The sequence below is a fragment of the Plecotus auritus genome (assembly GCF_963455305.1).
Source record: "Plecotus auritus genome assembly, chromosome: 10".
Classification (NCBI taxonomy): Eukaryota; Metazoa; Chordata; class Mammalia; order Chiroptera; family Vespertilionidae; genus Plecotus; species Plecotus auritus.
This window is the reverse complement of record NC_137785.1, coordinates 20,731,099-20,754,427: the sequence shown is the minus strand read 5'-3', so window position 1 is coordinate 20,754,427 and position 23,329 is coordinate 20,731,099. Positions and strand designations below refer to the sequence as shown.

Here is a 23,329-nt window from a genome sequence, read left to right as displayed (position 1 = left end):
GGACAGGTTTGGTGGGTCAGAAATAAAGTCCCCACCCCAGCCCACAGTATGGGAGTTGCCAGACCCTGTGCATGCTCACCCTCCGGCAGGCCACAGTATGGGAGTTGCCAGACCCTGTGCGTGCTCACCCTCCGGCAGGAGTAGATATTTGCCTTGCTGTTTGGGTCCCCAATATCCTTTGTGTCCTACCAGGAACCCTGGTTCAGGGGCTCGCCTTATTTCTAACATAGTTAATAATACTGTAATAACTATTTATGGTGCCAGATGGGCACTTGAATTATCAGAGGGAACACTTTGTAACCTATTTGAATGTCTATCGTTATGCTGTACACCTGAAACTAATATTTTTAATCGAAAAATAAAATTAAACATAAATAAAACAAATGTGGTGGCATTTTTATTTTTATTTATTGGTTTCAGAGAGGAAGGGAGAGGGAGAGATAGAAACATCAATAATGAGAATCATTGATTAGCTGTGGAATGGCATTTTTATTTTTTATTTTTTTTAAATATATTTTATTGATTTTTTTACAGAGAGGAAGGAAGAGGGATAGAGAGTTAGAAACATCAATGAGAGAGAAACATCCATCAGCTGCCTCTTGCACACCTCCTACTGGGGATGTGCCCGCAACCAAGTTACGTGCCCTTGACCAGAATCGAACCTGGGACCTTTTAGTCCGCAGGCTGACGCTCTATCCACTGAGCCAAACCGGTTTTGGCTGGAATGGCATTTTTAATCATGTTTTTGTTTTCTAATTTAAAAATCTGCCTTTGATTCTTGCCTTGTCATTTATAGTTCTGGACCTGGACTTCATTCCTCTATGCGTCATCTGTAAAATGGGGCCTTTGCAAAGATTTAATGATACCAAGCATGCAAAGCACAAGTTGTACATTAAGCCCTCTCCATCCCCAAACCCTCAGTCGAAGTTCCTATTATGGGAGACGGGGATTGTCCAGGCCAGGGTATGAGTGCTGACTGCGGAGGTAGAGGACACCATAGCTGGAGAAGAAGGCAGAGGGGGCTGTGTTATCCCCAGGGGCAGTAAACACATCCTCCCAGCCCTGTCTTCCCCTCCGAGGCCTCAGCATTGTCCTGACTCGGAAACCCGAGGTTTGTGGGCTGCTCCCGCTGTGCGGGTCCGAGCGCGGACTACATTTCCCCGCGTGCACTTCGGCACCCCTTCCCCCGCCCCGCCCCGCCCCGCGCACGCGGCCGTCCAGCGGGGACCGTGTCCTTGCTTCATTAAGAGGCTTGAGGCAGTAACCATCATTTACGCAGCTCCTACTTTTCGCTTTGCGAAGGGCATCCGTCACCATTAACACCACCTTGGACCCCGGCCCCCCGCAGGGTCTGTGAGGCCCCCAGTGCTTTTACTCTCCTTCAGACGTCCGGCTACCGGGTCCTAGGGAAGATCCGAAGTCAAATTTATCTACCCCGGAGGGTTCCTTCGACCCACGAAATTCCCACAGCGGCCCGCGGCTGGCAGCGGGTTTCTGGGGTCTAAGGGACTGGGTCGAGCCTCGAAGCCGCGCAGCGGGAGACTACAACTCCCAGGCGGCACCGCGGCGGCGACGATCACGTCACTCAGGCACCGCCCGCGGCCCGGGGAAGCGGCGGGGGCGGGGCGGGGGCGCGGACGCAGGCGGGGGCGGGGGCGGGGGCCGGGGCCGACCCGGAGGCTGGTGCAAAAGATGGGGTCCGCCCGGCCACCCTGCGCGTGAGGAAGCCTAGGGGCGCGCCACCCCGTCCCGGGCGGGGCGGGCGCCCCACGGGCCCCGCCACTCCCGCCCCGCCCGGCAGTTGTGGCCCGGGATGCGGAGCCGGGGGCCGCCGGTGGTGCTTCGCGGGGTGAGAGGCGCCGGGAAGGGGGCTGCCTGCTGCCCTCTCCCTCGTCCCCCACCGGCGGGCCCCGGAAGGAATTCGGGAGCCGGGCGGCTAGGCCTTCTTAGCGCCCTGACGTTTGAGGGGGACCAGTGAGCCCGCCGCCTCACCCCCGCCCCGCCTGGACAGCTGAATCAGAGCGGCTTCTTCCTGCCTCTGCAGAGGGCCCCCAGCCATGGCCCCCAGGAGTCCCCTAGCACCTGCAGGGACTGCCCCCCACCCCGGCCGCCTGGGCCTGCCCTCTGCATCCCGCGGGCAGCCTGTGTGAGCGGCCTCCGCAGCCCCCGCCCCTCCCCCATGGAGGAAGCGGAGGGGGGCGCGGCGGCTGAGGAGTGGGGCACCACCCCCGCGGGGCCCGTCTGGACCGCGGTGTTCGACTACGAGGCGACGGGCGACGAGGAGCTGACCCTGCGGAGGGGCGACCGCGTCCAGGTGCTTTCCCAGGACTGTACGGTGTCGGGCGACGAGGGCTGGTGGACCGGGCAGCTCCCCAGCGGCCGTGTGGGCGTCTTCCCCAGCAACTACGTGGCCCCCGCCGCACCCGCCGCACCCGCCGGCCTCCAGCTGCCCCTGGAGATCCCCTTCCACGAGCTGCAGCTAGAGGAGATCATCGGTGTAGGGGGCTTTGGCAAGGTCTATCGGGCCCTATGGCGTGACGAGGAGGTGGCCGTCAAGGCCGCCAGGCTGGACCCTGAGCAGGACCCGGCAGTGACCGCAGAGCAGGTGCGCCAAGAGGCCCGGCTCTTCGGAGCTCTTCAGCACCCCAACATCATTGCCCTCAGGGGCGCCTGCCTCAGCCCCCCACACCTCTGCCTGGTGATGGAGTATGCCAGGGGGGGCGCACTGAGCAGGGTGCTGGCAGGTCGCCGGGTGCCCCCTCATGTACTGGTCAACTGGGCTGTACAGGTGGCCCGGGGCATGAACTACCTACACAATGATGCCCCTGTGCCCATCATCCACCGGGACCTCAAGTCCATCAACAGTAAGTGGTGTCATCCCCCAAGCCTGCATCCGTAGAACTTTAGGAGGCCAAGCCTAGGTGGTGGGAAATGGGAATACCAGAAAACACTGCCTGGGACAAGAAGGGGCAGCAGTAAACCTTCAGGGCGGGGTGAGACAGGCCTTGCCCCATTAAGGGAGGAAAGGGTGGCTCAGAATGGTTGAAGGACTCCCTGCCTCCCAGGCTAGAGTCACAGTAGCTCAATAAATATGTATCTGTAAACACTGTGACAGACCCTGCATTCCCAGTGTGAACAGGAATGCCCTCAAGGCACCCCTGCCCAACCAGGACACCAGAGACAGAGAGAACCTGGCCTAGAGTGAGGGTTTCTCAACATTGGCACTATTGACGGACGTCTGGGGAGGGTGATCATAGGGTCGGTCTTGTGTGTGGTAGGTTGTTTAGCAGCCTTCTTGGTCTCTACCCACTAGATGCCACTAGGCATTCCTCACTCCAACCCCACCTCCAGTTATGATAAGCAAAAATGTCTCCAGACATTGCCAAGTGTCCCCTGGGGGGGCAAAATTGCCCCTACTGGAGTCCTCCTCTGCCTCTGGTCCAGCTAGCTGAGGCACACTGGTAAAGATGAGGAAGGAGGAAAAGGAATGTGCCTTATGTAAAAGCTTCCGGGCTGCCAGGCCTATCACAGGCTCTCAAAAGTTGATTGGTTGTTGAATGAGGACCGAGGCCTGGTAGAAGGGAAGGTTCCCAAGGACCCACATCTAGATCAAGGAGCTTCTCGTGATGTCAGCAAATATTAACTGAGCACCTATCATGTAAGAGCAAAGCAGGGACGAAGATGGCCATGATTTCTGGTCTAATAATACCTACAAACGAGAGATTTCTTTCATTCCCAGATATTTCAGGAGCGCCTGTTGTATGCCAGACCCTGTTGTGGGTCTTAAGGATACAGCAGGGGCAAAATCCTACTCTCCTATCTTCCTCTGTCCTTTCTCACTTCCTTTCATTTCTGCATTTATTTATTCGTTCTTTAGTTTGGTATTTACTGGGCTGGATCATGTGCTAAGCTAGAGGGATCAATGAGAAATTAGACCAGCATGTTCCCTGCCCTCACATGAACTGTGAAGGGTTCCCCTTGACCCTCACATCTCATCTATTTCTGATCCCTGTCAATTCTACATCTTGAAATTTGTTTGAATCCATCCCACTATTTTTTATAAGTTTGTTGCTATGCCCCCACCACCACCTAGAACAGAGAGGTGAGTCTTCCTTACCTCCCAGGCCTGGCATTCATAGACTCAACAGAGAGCTACCAAGGGTTCAAGGTGTGCCAGGCCCCGAACCATGGCTGGGGAATGAAGCAAGACATAGATGGTCCCTGCCTTCATCGATGCTCATGCTCTACTCCTCTGAAATGCTGGGTAAATGGAGGCAGGACTACGGGCATGCTCCTCTTGAAGGCTAGGGCACCTTCTAGGTTCTTCCTCACCCCTGCTGATTTCACAGCCTGCAGCTGGGTATAAAGACACCGCTCCCACACCCCCAAGCTTTTGTGTAGCCAGTGCCACCTGGACAGAGGGTTGGTAAGACTCTCGGCCAGGACTTCCTGCTCTGACAAGGGGCCTGCTCCATGCCTGAGACAGAGGATACAGGGCCTCCACAGCACAGCTTCCCCCAGTCATCCTTCCCTAAGGAGCTCCTCATCTGATGTATCACACACATTGGTTCTTTCAACCAATCATTCTTAAGCAGAATTAAGAATACTAGGCACTGTCCGAGGTCGGGGATTACAGAAGTGAACAAGGCAAGATTCCCCCCTTATGGAAGTTACAGTCTAGTGAACAGAAATAAGTGATTGATATTTATAAATTTTTAAAAATATTTTTAATTTATTTCAGAGGGGAAGGGAGAGGGAGAGCGAGAAACATCAGTGATGAGAGAGAATGATTGATTGGCTGCCACTTGCATGTCCCCTACTGGGGCTCGAGCCCACAACCTGGGCATGTGCCCTGACCATGTCCTCCTGGTTCATAGGTCAATGTTCAACCACTGACTCACACCAGTGATTGATATTTAGATGAAATTTCAGAGAGTACTCAGCTCCGAAGGAAATAAAGCAGATTAAGGATGGGGCAGAGAGAGCTCTCAGCTGGTCAGGGAAGGCAGCATTTGAACAGAGACCTGAACCAAAAGGATCCAGCCTTACAAAGATGTGGGCAGGGCAGAGGACATGAGGAGGGAAAGAGTGTTCCTTGTTAGAGAGACTGCAAGACCCAAGGAGTTGCAAGAGTAGGAGTGAGGCAAAGGTGGAAAGGTAGGCAGGGGCCCGATCCTGTTGACCTTGGGGGCTATGGTGAAGACTTGGGGCATTTTATTCAATGTAGTGGATGCCATTAGAAGGTTTTAAGCAGGGGAATGACATGATCAAATATGTTTTTTTAAAGGGAACTGATTTAGGCCCAGCCTGGAAGGTACAAAAATAAAGTGACCATGGGGTTGTTCCCTCTGTTACAGGATCACTCCACAAACAGGAATGGTGGGGACCCAAGAAGGGAGTATTTCTGGTAGTTGAAGTCACAAGCTAGAGAGTCACGAGAGGCTGCCAGGAGGAGGTGGCATTTGAATCAGGCTTTAAAATATTGACAAGATTACCAACTATGTGACCTTGGGAAATGTACTGATCTCTCTAACCCCCAGTTTCTTCATCTGCCAAATGGACATGATGGTAGAATTACCTCAGTGTTATTGTGACTGGAGAAGTAACTGGGAAGGGTCAAAGATAAAGGTGGAGAAATAAGAAACAATTATGGTGGCATCACACACTAACAGTAATAGCTAACACTCTTAAAGGACCTACTGTTGCTTTAGGTAATAAATCTTTGCTACAACCCTATAAGGTAAATACTATTATTATTATCATCTCCATTTAAGAGAGGAGAAATCTTAGTGTTAATAAAAATAAATTGTACAAGGTTATGCAGCTAATAAGTGGCAGAGCTGTAATTCAAACCCAGGCTGTACACTGTACACTTTGGGGCCTTTGTTTGATAGAAGGTAGTAGAATATCATAGCAGTTAAAAGATTGGGCTTTGATGACACATCTGGGCTTTACCTCACCATTTTTAAGCTGTGTGATCTTGGCCAAGTGACCTCATTGCTCTGAGCCTTGGTTTGCTAGTCAGCAAAATGGGTTGCTTGCTAGTTAATTTATGTAAATGAATATAAGTGAAACACTTCATGTAATTCTTGGGGTGCTTAGCACTGTGCCTGCCACATAATAATGTCCTGATAAACGCCAGCCATGATTATTATTACTAGTATTGATGGTAGGCAGCAAGTAAGTTGGAACCATTCGGTATGCTTGGGGAATATATCAGTCAGATTTTGTCACAATACTGTTGTGTAACAAACCACCCCCAAAAACTCAGTGTCTTCAAACTCCTTGTCATTTATTACTGCTCATGCATTAGCAGGCCAGCTGGAGGGTAAATGATGTAGGCGGGGTCAGCTGGAGAGGCTTTGCTCTGAGGACCTCTCATCTTCCTTGGACCAGCAAGGCATGTTCTGCTGATGGCAGAAGTGCAAGAGGGCAAGCCGGCACATGCGGTCTCTTAAGACCTAGGCTTGGCACCCTCACTTCTGCCTCACTCTACTGGCTAAAGCAAGTCATATGGCCAACCCAGAGGAAAGGATGGGGAAATGCACTCTTCGTCTTTAGTGGAAAGATTTGCGAAGTCATGTGGCAAAAGAGTATGCACAGAAAGGAGTAGAATTGGGGCCATGAGTGCAGTGACCACAGGGATGACGAAGACAAAGGAAACCTTGTTCATCCCTTTGGCTCATGGTTTGTAGCTTCTGCTTCTGGGGAGGTTGGGAATTCAAGGCCTGGACCAAGGCAAACCAAGGCCTTGGCCATCGACCTTTTACTGAGCTCCCCAGCATCTAGGTTGGAGTCAAGAAGTACTCCGGGAAGCTGTAGGGATTAGACCGGCCGCTTGAGGTGGGGGACAGAAAACAAGTAAAAAGAAGTCCAAAAAAAAAAAGTCCAGCTGAGGCAGGGCCAGGACATGCAGTCTACAGCCACCAGATCTGGGGTGACCCCTTTCTTCCTATCCCACAGTCCTTATTCTGGAGGCCATCGAGAACCACAACCTCGCGGACACGGTGCTCAAGATCACGGACTTCGGCCTTGCCCGAGAGTGGCACAAGACCACCAAAATGAGCGCTGCAGGGACTTACGCCTGGATGGCCCCGGAGGTTATTCGTCTCTCCCTCTTCTCCAAAAGCAGTGACGTCTGGAGGTGCTGATGGGGCTTGGGAGGCCTCTTGGAAATGGGGGATTGAGCAGGGGTGAGGGCAGAGTTGGAGGGACAGTCTCCCACTGAAGCCAGGTTCTGGGCCTGGCAAAGTACTGGCCATGTCAGACCAATGGACAGGTACAAAGCAGGTCTCTGGTCTGATAGCAAAAGTGGCAGCTGAGGAGGACTTGGATTGCAGTAAAACACAAACACAAAAAAACAAAAGCAGAGATGTAGAGACTGGATGTTGTCAGCACTAAAGGCCCATCAGACACCATCCATTACACAGCCCCAAGTTGTCAAACAGGAAGTTGAGACCTTTGGAGACAACCATTCATGCATGTGCCCATCCATCCAACTGCGCTGGGTGCTAGGGATACAGCAGAAATAAAAGCAGACACATTCCCTGCTTGCAGGGATAGTAAATAAGTACACAAGAAGCTGAAAAAAAAGGGCTGTTTTTAAGAAAATTGTAAAGTAATATTAAAGGATAAGTTAATTCACCAGAAAAAGTATTGGATAGCATTATGAGCCAGGAGGTTGACAGAAAAGAACTCTGAAGGCTGGAGGACTTCTTGCAGAAGGCTTTTATGAGAAGTGATAATTGAGCTGCATCCTGGATGACAAGACAGAGCCAACTATGCAGAGTTTGGGGGAAGAAGCTTCCCAGTCAGAGGGATCAGCTCACACAAAGGAGGTACTGAGGTGAAAATAAGATTAGTGGAACCAGAAACAGCTGCGAGGACCTGCGTGGTTGGCTAGAGCAGACAAGGAGAAAAGTGGTAGGAAATGACGGAAAGAGAGCTGGAGGGCTTCTTGGATGAGGTGCCAGACTCGGGTTTTATTCGAAGCATAATGGAGCGCCATTAGAGGCATTTATGAATGATGCGATCTGATTCAGCATTGGAAAGGCTGCCTCCAGTTGTAGGGTGGAAAATGGATTGTAGGGGAAGGAATGGGAGTGAGAGGCCAGTGAGGAGGCTGTTGCCATCACCAACAAGACATTGTGGTGGCAGCAAAGCTCTTTAACCCAGGGCATTCATTTGTGGTCCCAGACATTTAGCAGAGCCATGTTTCAGTGGCAAGGAACAGAAACCCCAAAATAAAAACAAGGCTGACGTTTTTGCTGTCATGTGAAGCAAAGACTGATACAGTGTTAGAGCTCCAAGGTCCTATGTCAGGGTTCCTTAATGGGGGTGTCATTGACATTAGCAGGATAATTCTTACTTGTGTAATACTGTCCTGTACTTTTCAGGACAAAGGTATCCATGGTTCGAAGCAGCCCAACATCAGTAGCACTCCCCGGTCACTGTGACAGTCAAACATCCCCACAGGTTTCCAGGGACATAGGAAAGGTGGAGGATCATGCCGCCTCTAGTTATAAGCCACTCTTACGTTCCTCCACCTTGCATGGCCTCCATTCCCAAGTTCACTTCATGGTCCAGAATAGCTTCTTGAGCTCCAGCTTGTGTGTCCACATTCCAATCAATAGAAAGGAAAAACGATGAGGGGGCACCTCTTCCCTTAAAGGATACTTCCTGGAAGTTAGTTGCACACTAGATACCCTCCTACATCCCTCTGGCCAGAACCAATGTCATGTGGACATAATGAGCTGCAATGGAAAATGGAGAAATTATCTCAGGCGGCATATGCCCAGCACAAATTCACCAGCACTGCCGCTGAGAGAGAAGGGGAGGCTGTCAGCTGCATGAGGGCAGGGATCGCGTCTATCTTGTTCCAGCGCCTAGAACAATGTCTGGCACACTGTGGATACTTCATAGGGGTATGTTGAATGAATGCACGTGTGGATATGGGGGACATAGTAGGCCCTGCACACAGCAGTGGTCACGATCCAGAGGAGCACAGCTTACCAGAGAGGATGGGCACGCAGGTGGTTGCAGCACAGAGATGCATGCTCTGGTGCTGTGGAGCATGAAGGACATTGCCACGGGCATCAGGCAAACCTGAGGTTGAGAGTGGCTCTGCTGCTTACTGCTGTGTGACTAGGTGAGCAGCTTAACCTTTCTGAGCCCACAACTCTGCTCATCAGATAAAGTGGGGGTCATACCAAGACCTGCCTTCTGGGGCTGTTGTGAGGATTACTGAGCGAGCGCCTAGGACAGTGCTAGCCGTAGGAAGTACTTTATAAATGTTAAAGAGTGTTAATTTGTTTTTATGGGCAAGTGCCAGAGGTTCTATGGGAGCATAGAGGAGGAACCTCTAACCCAGCTTTGGAGGCTGTGGAATCAAGAAAGGCTTCCTGGGAGAGGGAGCACCTGAGTTGAGACTTAAGGGACAGTTACACAAAGGGAAAAGTGTTCTTGACAAAGGGAACAGCCTGTGCAAAGGCCAGATGTTAGGAAGAACAGGGCTTGTTCAACTCAAGTGTGGCTGCAAGATGAAGCTGAGGTAGATATGTAGGCTGAGAGTGCTTACAGGTGAGGCTGCAGCGGTCACCGAAGGTCAGGGCTAAGAAGGGTGGATTTGCTCAGTGGGCACGGGGGACCCACTGAAGTTTCCAGGCAGGGGCAAGGGAAGAGAGAGCAAAAGCAAGACATCAGAGAGCACCCTCAGCACATCTATTTGAGATCAGAGCAGTGGAGGTCAAATTAAGTTGTTGTGGCCTCAGTTTGGGTGGCAGGCTGGATGTTGGGGTGAGAGGGGCGCACCAGGGAACTGGAGGCAGGGCTGGGGTATAAGTGAGGATTGGGTGGATTGTGGCATCATCCCTCCCTCTCCCCCACCTGCAGCTTCGGGGTGCTGCTCTGGGAGCTGCTGACGGGTGAGGTCCCCTACCGTGAAATCGACGCCTTGGCTGTGGCATATGGCGTGGCTATGAACAAGCTGACACTGCCCATCCCCTCCACATGCCCCGAGCCCTTTGCCCGCCTACTGGAGGGTGAGCCAGGGCCCCGTGGAGAGGGAAGGTTCAGTTTGGGTGGCAGGGGCCCATGGGTCCAGACCTCGCCCCTTCACACCCGTCTATACTAGTCGGCCCAGGAGTGAGAGAGAAGGGGCTGGACCCATCAGACAATGACTCCCCCACAGTTGGCTCCATGGACCCCAGACCCTTACTCTGGCCAGCCCCACAGTTCTTCAAGGCAATCTGTTAGGACTCATTGGCCCTAGGATCCCTCCCTGATCCCTGATTCTACCAGCAGTCAGAGATCAGGTCCCAGAGTTTCAGAGTGAAATATTGCCAGGAGTTTGGGTTTAAATTCCTTCCCCTCGGCTCCATGGAAGCTGTCTGTGTACAGCCCCTTGAAGTCTTGCCTTTCACTGAGCAGGCTGATGCCCCAGAGCATGACCACTGACATCTCCACTCCCACCCCAGAGTGCTGGGACCCAGACCCCCACGGGCGGCCAGACTTCGGCAGCATCTTGAAGCAGCTTGAAGTCATAGAACAGTCAGCCCTATTCCAGATGCCACTGGAGTCCTTCCACTCACTGCAGGAAGACTGGAAGCTGGAGATTCAGCACATGTTCAATGATCTCCGAACCAAGGAGAAGGTGAAAGCCAGGGGGAAGGTGGGAGGGATGGACAAGACCCCTGAGTTCTGATGACTTGGGTGGGGTAGAGTCCCTTCCCAAGCTGGGGCCCAGAGACCCTTTTTTGTCTAAGACAAGACAGCCTCCTGTTAGGATTAATAAGAAAAAGGCACCCTGCCCTGAAGTACTTACAAGTGATACTACCTGAAATCTGGGATTAGTTTTAAATACTACAGCAAAATGAGTGGGAGAGAGGTGAGAAAGAAGAGGAAGATTTGCAAAGTACAGACAATTGTTGGATGACGGGCACATGGGGACATGTTTGAAGTTTTCTGCTTTCATGGATGTTTGAAGTTTTTCTAATTGAAGAGTTAAAAAATTAAAAATCAAAGAGAAAAAAAAAAAGACATTCTTTCTTTGGGCTAACACAGTCCCCGGCCCTGGCACCCAACTTTTGTGCCCCCAATTTGCTCACACAGCAGGACACTCTTGGCAGGGCCCCAGCCAGACCCCTCAGCCCTGGGTTCATCCTAGGGGCAGAGAAGCCAAGCCCCTCCCTCAGCCCCATCTCCTCTCCAGGAGCTCCGCAGCCGTGAGGAGGAGCTACTGCGGGCAGCCCAGGAGCAGCGCTGCCAGGAGGAGCAGCTGAGGCGGCGAGAGCAGGAGCTGGCGCAGCGTGAGATGGACATCGTGGAGCGGGAGCTGCACCTGCTGATGTGCCAGCTGAGCCAGGAAAAGCCCCGTGTCCGCAGACGCAAGGGCAACTTCAGGCGCACCCGCCTTCTCAAGCTGCGGGAAGGCGGCAGCCACATCAGCCTGCCCTCTGGTACTCCTGTCTATCAGCTTGGAGCGTCCCTAACCCAGAGCTTATTGCTTCCTCTTTTCTTTACTTTTTAAAATATATTTTTTATTGATTTCAGAGAGGGAGAGTGAGAGAGAGAAACATCAATGATGAGAGATAATCATTGATTGGTTGCCTCCTGCACCCCCCCTACTGGGGATTGAGCCCACAACCTGGGCATGTGCCCTTGACCAGAATCAAACCCAGGACCCTGTCCGCAGATGCTCTATCCATTGAGCCAAACCAGCTAGGGCTTTTTTAAAAAATATTTTTTAATGCTAAATATCACACACACATACACAAACACACACACACACACAACCACCAAAAAACTGTACAGCTTAAAGCATCATATAATCACCCCCACGAAAGCAGAGACCCTGCAGCCACCCAGGTGCCCTCCACGTGCCCCCTCCAACGCCCCTGCAGGCCCTGAGAGTAACCCGTCTTGACTTTCAGGGCAGTCACTTCCTTACTTTATAGTTTTGTCTCCCAACTATTTGCTTAACATCTTTTACTCTGCCTCTCCTTCCTCCTTGCCAATAATTTGTTGAGGATACATCATTTATCCTGTAGCATTTCCCACAGTCTAGATTTTGCTGCTTGAATTGCCTGGGTTTCACTTCACATGTCCCTATGTCTCCTGAATTTCCTATAAATTGGTATTAGGTTAAAGTTAAACCATGTGAAATTGCTGATGTTCAGCCATTTTTGATCTACAAACAGGTTTCACATGGATCTCAAGGCTTAATTAGATTCACGTTAAGTTTTATTTTTTTTTTCTTCAAAGACTGCTTCCTGGGTGATACCGGAAGGCTCATTATGCTGGTTGTCTCTCTGTGTTGTTACAGCCACAGTACAGTGCCTAGAACAGCACCAGCTCACAGAAATGCAAGCCACATATGTGATTTTAAGTTTTCTAATAGCTACATTAAGAAAGGGAAAGAGCCCTAACCGGTTTGGCTCAGTAGATAGAGCGTCGGCCTGCGGACTGAAAGGTCCCAGGTTCGATTCCGGTCAAGGGCATGTACCTTGGTTGCAGGCACATCCCCAGTAGAGGGTGTGCAGAAGGCAGCTGATCGATGTTTCTCTCTCATCGATGTTTCTATCTCTCTATCCCACTCCCTTCCTCTCTGTGAAAAATCAATAAAATATATTTAAAAAAAAAAAAAAAAAAGGGAAAGAGCCTGGCCAATGTGGCTCAGTGGTGAGTATCAACCTATGAACCAAGGGGTCACAGTTGGATTCCCGGTCAGGGCACATGCCGGGGTTGCAGGCTCGATCCCCAGTTGGGGGCATGCAGGAGGCAGCCAATCATTGATTCTCTTTCATCATTGATGTTTCTATCTCTCCCTCTCCCTTCCTCTCTGAAATAAAGAAAATTATATGTATAAATATGTATGCCGCAACCCACAGGTTGAGAACCGCTAGCAGGGTCGCCTAAGACCATCAGAAAACACAGATATTTATATTATGACTCATAACAGTAGAAAAGTTACAGTTATGAAGTAGCAACGAAAATAATTTTATGGTTGGGGGTCACCACAACATGAGGAACTGTATTAAAGGGTCGCGGCATTAGAAAGGTTGAGAACCACTGTGTTAAAGGAATATACTTTCTTTTTTTCCATACTAAATCTATGAAATCCAGTATGTATTTTGTATTTACAGTGCATCTCAATCCAAGGGCTGAATTTTCATCAAAAATACTTGACCTGTATTTAGACTTCATAAAATGTTGAAAAAGCAGATTTATACACCAAAGTTGTTCCATACATGCTTAATTGTTTCTAATAACCAAATTTGCATATTCACCTTTAAAAGTAAAATTCATTACAGTTAAATAAATAAAGGTAAAACTCTCCAGTTCCTCGGTTGTACAAGCCACATTTCAAGTGCTCAGTTGCCACATGTGGACACTCAGGCCTAGGTTCTTAGTGCGGCAGCAGCTCTCAAACCTGAATGTGTATCAGGGGTCCCAGGAGCTCTTGTTCCTCCAGGTAGATCGATGTGCCTTACCCTCAAGGCTGCTAATGCAAGAAGGGCCGGGAACGTGCATTTCAGGATGCTTCCACTCAGTGTTGATGCTGCGAATCTGGGAGCCAACTTGTAGAACCACTGCATTACAGAATACAAAACAGTGGCACTGCTTCTGTGCTTCTAGAGGGAACTGCCCTTCTGAACAGGGAACTGCTCGGGTGACCCATGGAACCGTTTGCTTAGGGAAGTTTCTGTTTTGCAGGCTTTGAGCACAAGATCACAGTCCAGGCCTCTCCAACCTTGGACAAGCGGAAAGGGTCTGATGGGACCAGCCCCCCCGCAAGCCCCAGCATCATCCCCCGGCTGAGGGCCATTCGCTGTGAGTATCACCCAAGGCCCTGACCAACCCATCAGTCAGCAGATTCTCTGAGCACATTCCTTGCACCAAGCAGGGAACGAGACAGGCAGGGTCCTCTCCCTCATTCTCATGGGGGAGAAACAGACAATGAACACATCAAGCAGACAGGGTCACTCTTTTAGGGATAAGCACTATAAAGGAAATCAGGGAAGGGAATAAAAGAGAAGAGTTGCTGTTTTCTATCAGGAGGGCCTGTTTGAGGCGCTGGGGTTTGAGCAGGGACCTAAGTGGTAAGGAGCAAGACAGACATGCAGGGATCTGGAAGAAGAGTGTCCCTGGCAAAGGGAACAGCAACGGCAAAGTTCCGGAGGTGGGAACAAGCATGGCATGTGTGTAGGCCCAAAAGGCCACTGGGATGGAGTAGAATGACTGGGGTGCAGAGCAGTAGCTGTGGTCAGGGGTTCAATAAGGGCCAGATCATGCTGGGCCTGGAGAGCTGGATAAAGAACCTAGATTTCATTTTAAAGGTGACAGGGAGCTCTGGAGGGCTGTGAGCAAGGCGGCAATGTGATAAAACATACATTTCCCTCTGGCTGCCATGGGGATGTGGATGGTAAAAGAGGGCAGGAGACAAGTGAGATGATGGGGCTGAACTAGGGTAGGGCCTTGGAGGGAGAAACGGTCACAGTAGGGGCTGCCTGGCAGAGGTGTAAGCGCATGGGTTTGCTGATGAATTGGAGGATGTAGGCTGACTCTCGACTCTGTTCTGCCCCATCATTCACCCCCAGCCTTGCCCCACACACTGTCTCCTGCACACCTCTTCATTCTCATGGGGGACACAAAGACAAATGACAGCCATGCAGTGGAGTCAGTACTGGTATCAGGGTGCATCCAAAGTGTGGTAGGAACAGAGAAGACGCAGCCTTCTGACTCTCCAGGGAACAAACTACTACAGAGCTGGAGGCTTGAAGGGCAAGCAGCCAACCCCGTCAGGGAAGGGACTGAAAAGGCACAGAATTCCCGGTGAAGGGAACAGCCTGTGCAAAGGCATGGAGGTGTGGAAGCACCCCCCTGGGAATCTGTGGACATGGGGTTCCAACCATGGCACTTACACCCGCTGCCTGCATATCTCGACTCCAGCTCTCCTCCCTCCCACCCTCCCTCCACACCAGCCACACTGGCTGTTCTGTGCACATTCCGTGCCGTCCAGTCTCGGGGCCTTGGCATTTGCTGTTCCCTCTGCGTGAAATGCTCCTCTCCCTTGTATCTTCTTGACTCACTCACCACCTGGTCTTTGCTCAGACTTCTCCTCCCACGTGAAGCCTTCCCCAGCCACCAGGCCCTTCCTACATCATGTTCCCTGCAGCACTTGCCACCTGCACAGGTGACTTACCTGTGGGGAGTCTCGTTGATCATCTGAGGGCCGGGGGTTTGTCTGCGCTGTCCACTCCTGTCTTTTCAGCACCTGCCACAGGTCTTGGCAGAACAGGTGCCCAGTAAACATTTGAGAATGAGTGGATGGTTGAAGGGTTAGGCTGTGAGGAGTGATGGAAATGAGGCTGAGGAAGTCAGCTGGGAATAACATGAAGGGCCTTGAATGCTGACTGAGGAGCCTGGGGAAGGATTTCGAGCAGAGAAGGGTCATGATTGGAGTTAGAATCCAAGATCCGCCAAAACCGGTTTGGCTCAGTGGATAGAGCGTCGGCCTGCGGACTGAAGGGTCCCAGGTTCGATTCCGGTCAAGGGCACGTAACTTGGTTGCGGGCACATCCCCGGTGGGGGGTGTGCAGGAGGCAGCTGATCGATGTTTCTCTCTCATCGATGTTTCTAACTCTCTATCCCTCTTCCTTCCTCTCTGTAAAAAATCAATAAAATATATATATATATATAGAATCCAAGATCCTTTGAGCTTCCAGGTGGAGGATGAATCCCAGGTAGGGAAAGTAAAGCTGGGAACCCAGCGGGGACAGACGTTCCAAGACCCAGTAACCAAGTGGCTTTTCTCGGCCCAGTGACTCCTGTGGATGGTGGTGGCGGCAGCAGCAGCGGCAGCAATAGTAGTGGCAGTGGTACCTGGGGCCGCAGCGGGCCCCCAAAGAAGGAAGAACTGGTTGGGGGCAAGAAGAAAGGCCGGACCTGGGGACCCAGCTCCACCCTACAGAAGGAGCAGGCTGAAGAAGAGAGGTATTGGTGGCTGGAGCCCACCCCGTGCCCCACCCCCAGGCTCATGGCCACCAGAAGGCCCACCACCCACCCCCAACTCTGGTTCCCCTGCAGGCTGAAGGCCCTAGGGGAAGGAAGCAAACAGTGGTCATCCAGCGCCCCCAACCTGGGCAAGTCCCCCAAACACACCCCCATCGCTCCAGGCTTCGCCAGCCTCAATGAGATGGGTAAGAGGATGAGGGTGCCTTCAAAGGGGAAGGGAGAGGACAGTCCCTGGCTCAAGGGGACACTGCCAAGACAAATGGGTTACCATTCCCCAGGGTTTCAGGGAGGGAGGGATTTCACTGGCCCGAGTGTAGAAAGCGTTCCCAGAAGGGGGACAGCCTGCCTCTGGGGTGTGGGCATCACTCCCAGGGTCAGGGGGCTTCGGGGGAAATAGAACCCACAGCCATGCTTAGAGGACTTGGTGGGCTTGCTGTTTGAGGGATCGTTGGGGGCAGTCCCTTGCCTCCAAGTCCCCAGGGACCGCCTGGAGTCCAGTGCCGGCCCTCTCCGGTTGCAGAGGAGTTCGCGGAGGCAGATGGAAGCAGCAGCGGGCCCCACTCCCCCCACAGCACCCTGGCCTACCTCGAGGTGCCGCTGCCTACCCAGCCCTCCCCTGGGGCGCCGCTGCCCCCCACACCCACCCGATCCGCGCTTGGCGCCCGGCGGAGGCGCTGTGAATTTGCGCTACTGGGCTGTGCCACGCTGCTGGGCGCGGTGGGCTTGGGCGCTGACGTGGCGGAAGCGCGCGCAGCAGATGGTGAGGAGCAGCGGCGATGGCTGGACAGCCTCCTCTTCCACCGCGCTGGCCGCTTCCCACGGGGCCTCAGCCCGCCTGCACGCTCCCCTGGACGCCCCAACGCAGCCTCCGCCGGCCCTGGCCTGGCGCCTTCGGCCACCCTGGTATCGTTGTCCTCCGTGTCCGACTGCAACTCCACGTGTTCCCTGCTGCGCTCCGACAGCGACGAGGCCGCGCCAGCCGCACCCTCCCCGACACCCTCTCCTCTTGCGCCCTTGCCCAACACCAACCCCCTGGTGGATCTGGAGCTGGAGAGTTTCAAGAAGGACCCCCGCCAGTCACTGACGCCCACCCATGTCACAGTCACTGCCACACGCGGTGTGAACCGCGGGCACCGGAGGACCCCGTCGGACGGCGCGCTAGGGCAGCGGGGGGCGCCAGAGCCCACAGGCCCCGGCCCTGGTGAGTGAGGCACCCTGTGCCCGGTGTGCAGAAAACGGCACTTCTTCCCTGCCCTTCCAAGGTCCAGTGTCCCAGTCCAGCTGCCACCCCTAAGATGCCAAGGTGGCCATCTGCTTAGCAGGGGGAGGAAGGGGCTGTGTCACTCTGGCCCTCACTGCTAGAGGCATTGTGGGGCCCCAGGTGACTGTGACACAGGATGAAGCAGAGGTGGCAAACTCTAATGCCCACAGGGGGCAAGCAGGTGACATTAATGACAGCAATAACTAGAGCTAACACAACAATCATAGCGTACAGTCATGCGCCAGGCCCTGTTCTCTGTGCCTTTGTTGACCCTACAAAGGTGATTGAAACAAAAGGAGTTAGGTACCTCCCAGCAGGCACTGAGCTGTTTCACCATTGTTATTTGACTTACTCCCCACCTATGTGGGAGGTGCTGTTATCCCCATTCAGAGATGCTGTCATTCCTCAGGCCCCTCCATAGCCCTGAGCTCTGTCTGACCTTAGCCCAGTGTGAGAGAGTTGGGAGGGATGAGGACTTTTTCTCCAGCAGGTTTTTTGGGAAAAGTCAGAAATTCCAATTTTCATGTCAGTGCTCCTGGCTTTTCAATACCACCCTCTGCTCCACCTCACTTACCTCCTCTGATCCTCTCTTACCAGGCCCTCGAGATCCCCTGGACTTCCCCCACCTGCCTAAACCCCAGGCTCTGTTTCACACCCACCTCCAGCCCCCTGAGTTTCCTGGCCGCCCCACCACCCTGACCTTCACCCCAAGACCCCGGCCTGCTGCCAGCCGCCCCTGCCTGGACCCCTGGAAACTGGTCTCCTTCGGCCGGACACTCAGCATCTCGTCTCCCAATAGACTGGACACTCCAGAGAGCCCCGGGCCCCCCAGCATGCAGCCCACACTGCTTGACATGGACATGGAGGGGCAGAGCCAGGACAGTACAGTGCCCCTGTGTGGGACCCATGGCTCCCGCTGAGGCCTGCCCACTGCCACCTGCCTGGGCAGCCATGAATGTAGTACCCCAGGCCCTGCCCCCGGCCACAAGGCAGGGGAGGCCCTGGGAAGGATACTCTATTTATTGGGGAAGGGGAGTGGGGAGAACACTTAATTTATTCCTTTGTACCCTGTGCTCGCCCTGCAGCATGGGGGGAAGGTGGGCAGGGATACTCAGGGACAGGGCAATGTGGGGGATTTGGCACAAGATGCAGCATTAAAGGTAACCCCTGCCCCCTGCCAGCTTGCTATGTATCTTTCCCTAATCCTGGCTCATCCCCAACGGGGTGCCCCCCCACCCTTGCTTCCTCCTAGGCCAGTGGTCGGCAAACTCATTAGTCAACAGAGCCAAATATCAACAGTACAACGATTGAATTTCTTTTGAGAGCCTAATTTTTTAAACTTAAAACTTCTTCTAACGCCACTTCTTCAAAATAGATTTGCCCAGGCCGTGGTATTTTGTGGAAGAGCCACACTCAAGGGGCCAAAGAGCCGCATGTGGCTCGCGAGCCGCAGTTTGCCGACCATGGTCCTAGGCCCCTCTGGATTTCTAAGGTCCAGAGGGTGAGGCCCAAGCCTATGTCCCCTCTCTGGTTCCCACAAGAACATCACACACAGAGATTATGATAAGTGCTTTACCAGTGAACACATGAGTCAGGAAAGTTACACAGTGAGGTGGGAGGGGGTGTAGGGGCAGTCCCCATAGGGTGGCCTCAGCCAATGACATCCCGAGGCTGGGCCCCACTGTCTTCCCTCTGCAGGCCGCACCGGCTCATCTTCAGCTGGGTCAACTGGATGTAGCGTAGGACATTGGTATCTGCAGGGACGGTGGGCAGGGCATTATCTGGGTGTCCTGGGTGGCGTCTGCAGCACCTCAGTTCATACCTCACTGTCCCCAGCCTTCAGTGGCTCCCCAGCCGGTATTGCCAGACCCCTTCTTCAAAAGCCCCAGCCCCAACAAGGGAGGGGCATGTCACACCTCCAGAATAGCTTTGCCATTCCCCTGCCAGGAATGCTTGGCTCAGAGATTCCCGTTCTGCTCTACTTGCCCTCCAGTGACATCTGCGGGAAGCCTGTTCCCCAAACCGTTTACCTGCTCCACTCCCACAGCCCAGGTCATTCAGGTTGGGCTCCTCTTCACTGGCTGTTAATACAAACCTCATATTGTTCCTCTCCACACCAAAACCCCAGAGGGCAAGGAGCAAGTCTCCAGCTCTGCCATCCCTGTCCCACCCCCAGCGAATGTCCTGCCATTTCCCACCCGGGGTCTAACTGCCAGCAAGTGCTTCACAAGTGGTGGCTGGGAGAACAGGTGGATGATAGGTGGGTGTGGGAGTGCGTCAGTGAGAGAGTGGATGGATGAATGTGTATTGGGGAGGGGCATGGAGTGAGTGCATAGGGAATGGGCTAAATGGGATGCATCAAAGTGAGTCGATAAATAGATGTGAGGTGGTGGGTGAATATCAAGGAAGCATGGGTGGGTGGGTGAGTGGGTGAGTAGGAGGAGGTGGAGAGGTGGAGGTGGGGGGTGTGATACAGCACTCCCTTGAGGTAGCTGTGCCCTGGCCTTCCTGCCCTTGTTTGCTCTGTTCCAGCCCCTCTCCCTGCTCAGCCCAGCAGCCACCCGCTCACCTGTGGGCTCCCGGTTTCGGGCCTCCTGCAGGTAGCGCAACGCATGCGCATAGTCACCCAGATGGTAGAAGGCAATGCCAGCGCGGTAGGTGGCCTTGAAGTTGCCCTGCTGCTTCTCCAGCACCTTGAGACAGTACTCGCGCACCCGCTCGTAATTCACCAGCTCCGACTGCAACAGGCAGGCTGCGGGGGCACCAGGACCGGTGCTCTCAGAGCCTGCCGGCAACCCCAGACTTCACATGCCCGAGGAGCATGGATTTCAGGCTGCCGACCCTTTCGCACGGCTGAGGCGGGCCTAAGGGCTTTTTCAGGCCACCAGGGGCTGCCGAGCCTCTAACCAATCAGAATGGAATCAACCTGCACTGCCGCTAGAGGGTGTGTGAAACAAACTAGAGCTCAGGCTATTTTCGTAGCGGGGGCAGGGGTGGGGGGGGGGTACTGAGGGCGACCTCAGGTGAGGGATGAGGCTTTAAATGGTGCATCCAGGGCAAGGCTTTCTCACCTGAGGTTCACGGTGGCAGCCCAAAGCCCATTTCCTGCATCCCAGCTCCTTCCATCCCCGTGGTCCCCTACTTCCCCAAGCCCTCTCTTTGATAAGTTCTGCTGCCCCCCCCCGCCCGACCCAAGCGCTGGTCCCTTCAAGCCTCCGCTCACCCCACCCCGCCCAAGGCTTCAGGATTGCCCCTCACTCCCACCCCGTCACATAAGCACCCTCTGCGCTCCCGACGGCCGGCCGCATACCCGTGAGAGAGTCATAACATTCCACCTCCGTGTTCTCCACCAGGCGCCGCTGCTCCTCGCTGAGGCGGGTTGGCCCCGGGCTGGTGGGGGGCCCGGGGGCGGGGGTGGGCAGGCCTCCAGCGCGGGACCCCTGCGCCGCCTTCAGCTGCAGCAGCGCGCGATGATACTTGCCAATGGCTTCCCGGAACTTCTTCTCTCGGTAACAGCGCTGACCCTCCGCCTTAAACGCCACAGCGGCCCGAAGGCTGCTATCGAGCGCCGCGCCCAGACCCCCCGACGATTCTGGGGCAGGACCAGGCCGAGCGGAGCCATGACGGGGACCCGGGCCCGGCGGGGAGAGTGCGGGAGGTGGACGCGGTGGAGGCTCCGGGGCTGCGCTGAGCATCAGCACCGGGGACAGCGCGCCGCGCTGCATTGTGGGAAACTCCTGCAGACCGCTGCTGCAGCTATCGCTGCGCCAGGCGCGGGCCAGTCCCCACCCTTTCTCCGCCCCTCACCTCAGGTGGCCGACTCCGGCTGCCCCCTATGGGTCTAGAGAAACCCCTCAAGACTTCCCCACTCTTTTCTTCAAATCAGCCCCAGCCCTCATTCTCCAGCCCACCTTTTCCTCCTCTCCACTCACCCCACTCCCCTACCCTTCTGCCTGCTCTCCTTCCTCGTGCCCAAAGCTCCCAAAGCTTTCTGGAAGGAAAGGGTACGCCTGGGGAAAAGAACAGGAAGATTTCAACCTCGTGAAAAGCTGGTTTTCAGCCCACTAGGCATTTGGCATGTTGGATAAGGATACAAGCTTTGGAATCAAGCTGCCCAGATTCAATTCCTGGGTTTTTCCTCACTAGTTACATATGACCTGGACAAATCACCTAAATTACCTGGGATTCTATATCCTCCTCAGTAACATGGAAGGGACAATGACAGCAACTTTGAAACTCATTTTTTATCTATGCAACAAGCAAATATTCACTGATATCTTTTCTGTGCCAAGCTTTGGGCTGGGCGATGCTGGGATACAGCAGGGAAGGAGGGAGCCTCAGGCCCTATCCTCATGGAGCCCCTAGTCCCGTGAGGAGACAAACCAGTAGCCAGTGACAGCCCTGAGTGGGCTAGCCTGGGAAGCTCAGGCAAAGTGGTCAGGGCAGGATCGGGGAGGTGCTGGCAGAGGGTCCAAGCCCCGGATAGAGGACACACAACAGGCTCTGAGGGCCCAGAGGAGGTGTCTGCCCTAGACTGTAGTGGGGAGTGAAGAAAATATTTGTCATGAATCAACGGATCTCCTAGAGGAGGGGATAACTATGAACAAGAGAGATCTGCTTCTTGCCCTCATTGAGCTCACTGAGTAGAAAAACCAGTGGGAATGCAGGTGACAGCCCAGAGTGAGTGGTACAAGCATAAGAATAAACAGAAAATAAAACGTGAGAACCTTTGGGAAGAAAAACTGAGGCTGAAAGAGATGGCTGTCCTTCAGCTCTCCTTAGCCACTTACTTAGCAGTGGGATCTTGGGCAAGCTCCTCACTCTGCCTCCACCTTGCCTTCCTTCTGTGCAATGTGAGGATTACAAGTGAGCTTGCTTCAGAGTAGTTGCAGGGACTGGATTATGCAGACAAAGCACTTAGCACAAGGCCTGGTACATACTGGGCAACTAACAACCTGTATTTCTTATCATCGGTGAGACTATGAGATAGGTGAGCATAAGTGTCTGGCTCTGAGTCAGCATCCATATTGGTTGTTGAATGAATGAGTAACTTTATGTATTACACCCCCCACCCCACAAGACCCTAGCTTGGTCCTCAGCCCCAAGAACCAAGCTTGTGTTTCCATTGTCCCTTTCCCCTCCCATCCCACATCTCCCCCAGGAGGTCCCACAGCAGGCCCCACACCACATTCCCAAACCTGAACAAGGCACCTTCCATTCCAACAGCAGCATCTGCTTTTACCTCTTATTGTACTTTGCTGAGTGAGGCTCTCCCCCATCCTGTCCAACCTTGAACATCTTAGGACAGAAACTTCTCTTCCCTGCACCTGCAAAACCTGACTTGGTTAAGAATCTAATATTCCTGAAGTTGAATTCCAGAGCAGTGAAGTCATCTTTCTGCGCCTCAGGTGTGTTTTAATTAAAAACATGGAGATCCATTGATTCATAACAAATATTTTTTGAGCACCTACTAAATGGCTAGGTGCCAGGGGTTTGGTAGACACAGGACCACTGCCACTAACTCACAGTCCTGCTAGGATGCAATGCTGGCACTTTCACAGCACCTACTAGGTGCCAAGCAATGTCCTAAAACTTTGTAAATATATTAACTTACAATCTAAATACACCACAATGAAGTTAAGTAAATCAGATCCCACTTATAAAACTCTTGCTATCAAAGACCCATAAAGCCACAGATGACCCTCGCAGGCGATGTGTTGGGCTTGTGCAACCATTAAAAAATATTGAATTAGTTGCCATCATAGGAAAGCAGAGATATTTAAGGAATTGCAGGTTTTCAGCTTCACTTGAACAAAATCTGAAAACCTGATAACATCTAGGTAGAATTCATGACTGGGGCAGACATTGTTTCCCATAGCCCATCCCTCCTAGATTCTTCCCAACTCTGAGACTGAGGGCCATTCGGGTTGCATTGGAATTTTCCTCTTCGCCTCTCTGTCCATCTATCTCCCACAAATGTTTGCTCTTGGGATCCCAGTTTGATCCTGCTGAGCCGTCCGGGCGGAAGCCCACCAGTGCCCCCTCGCGGAAGAG

The 23,329-nt window shown here is 53.2% G+C and overlaps 3 protein-coding genes across 5 annotated transcripts in view; 2 read left to right on the top strand and 1 right to left on the bottom strand.

Annotated features, from left to right (window-relative positions):
• The window catches only part of SNRPA (small nuclear ribonucleoprotein polypeptide A), a 752,186-nt gene that overhangs the window by 289,461 nt on the left and 439,396 nt on the right, over positions 1-23,329 (top strand). The window lies entirely within an intron of this gene.
• On the top strand, positions 1,825-18,452 carry MAP3K10 (mitogen-activated protein kinase kinase kinase 10). 3 transcript variants are annotated; one of them, XR_013959168.1, is made up of 10 exons: positions 1,825-2,864; positions 6,964-7,144; positions 9,892-10,040; positions 10,476-10,651; positions 11,210-11,456; positions 13,714-13,830; positions 15,822-15,993; positions 16,087-16,199; positions 16,473-17,215; positions 17,873-18,452. XR_013959168.1 is itself a non-coding variant. In XM_080643879.1 (10 exons), exons 1-10 carry the CDS (start codon positions 2,180-2,182, stop codon positions 18,193-18,195), a joined length of 2,844 nt encoding a protein of 947 aa, XP_080500005.1. In that variant the 5' UTR covers positions 1,825-2,179; the 3' UTR covers positions 18,196-18,452. The 3 variants fall into 3 exon arrangements, 2 of the variants coding, with proteins under 2 accessions (XP_080500005.1, XP_080500004.1); XM_080643879.1 differs by having other exon boundaries at positions 16,535-17,215; XM_080643878.1 differs by having other exon boundaries at positions 16,457-17,215.
• On the bottom strand, positions 18,834-21,243 carry TTC9B (tetratricopeptide repeat domain 9B). The gene is made up of 3 exons (XM_080643779.1): positions 20,586-21,243; positions 19,845-20,027; positions 18,834-19,029 (listed from the first exon to the last, which is right to left on the bottom strand). Exons 1-3 carry the CDS (start codon positions 20,998-21,000, stop codon positions 18,926-18,928), a joined length of 702 nt encoding a protein of 233 aa, XP_080499905.1. The 5' UTR covers positions 21,001-21,243; the 3' UTR covers positions 18,834-18,925.

Coding starts and splice junctions, on each gene's coding strand:
- MAP3K10 (XM_080643878.1), top strand. CDS start 2,180: ATGGAGGAAGCGGAGGGGGGCGCGGCGGCTGAGGAGTGGGGCACCACC. Junction 10,041..10,475: donor CTTTGCCCGCCTACTGGAGG/GTGAGCCAGGGC, acceptor CTCCCACCCCAG/AGTGCTGGGACCCAGACCCC. Junction 11,457..13,713: donor CCACATCAGCCTGCCCTCTG/GTACTCCTGTCT, acceptor TCTGTTTTGCAG/GCTTTGAGCACAAGATCACA.
- TTC9B (XM_080643779.1), bottom strand. CDS start 21,000: ATGCAGCGCGGCGCGCTGTCCCCGGTGCTGATGCTCAGCGCAGCCCCG. Junction 20,028..20,585: donor ATGTTATGACTCTCTCACGG/GTATGCGGCCGG, acceptor GTGCCCCCGCAG/CCTGCCTGTTGCAGTCGGAG. Junction 19,030..19,844: donor CCGAAACCGGGAGCCCACAG/GTGAGCGGGTGG, acceptor CCGTCCCTGCAG/ATACCAATGTCCTACGCTAC.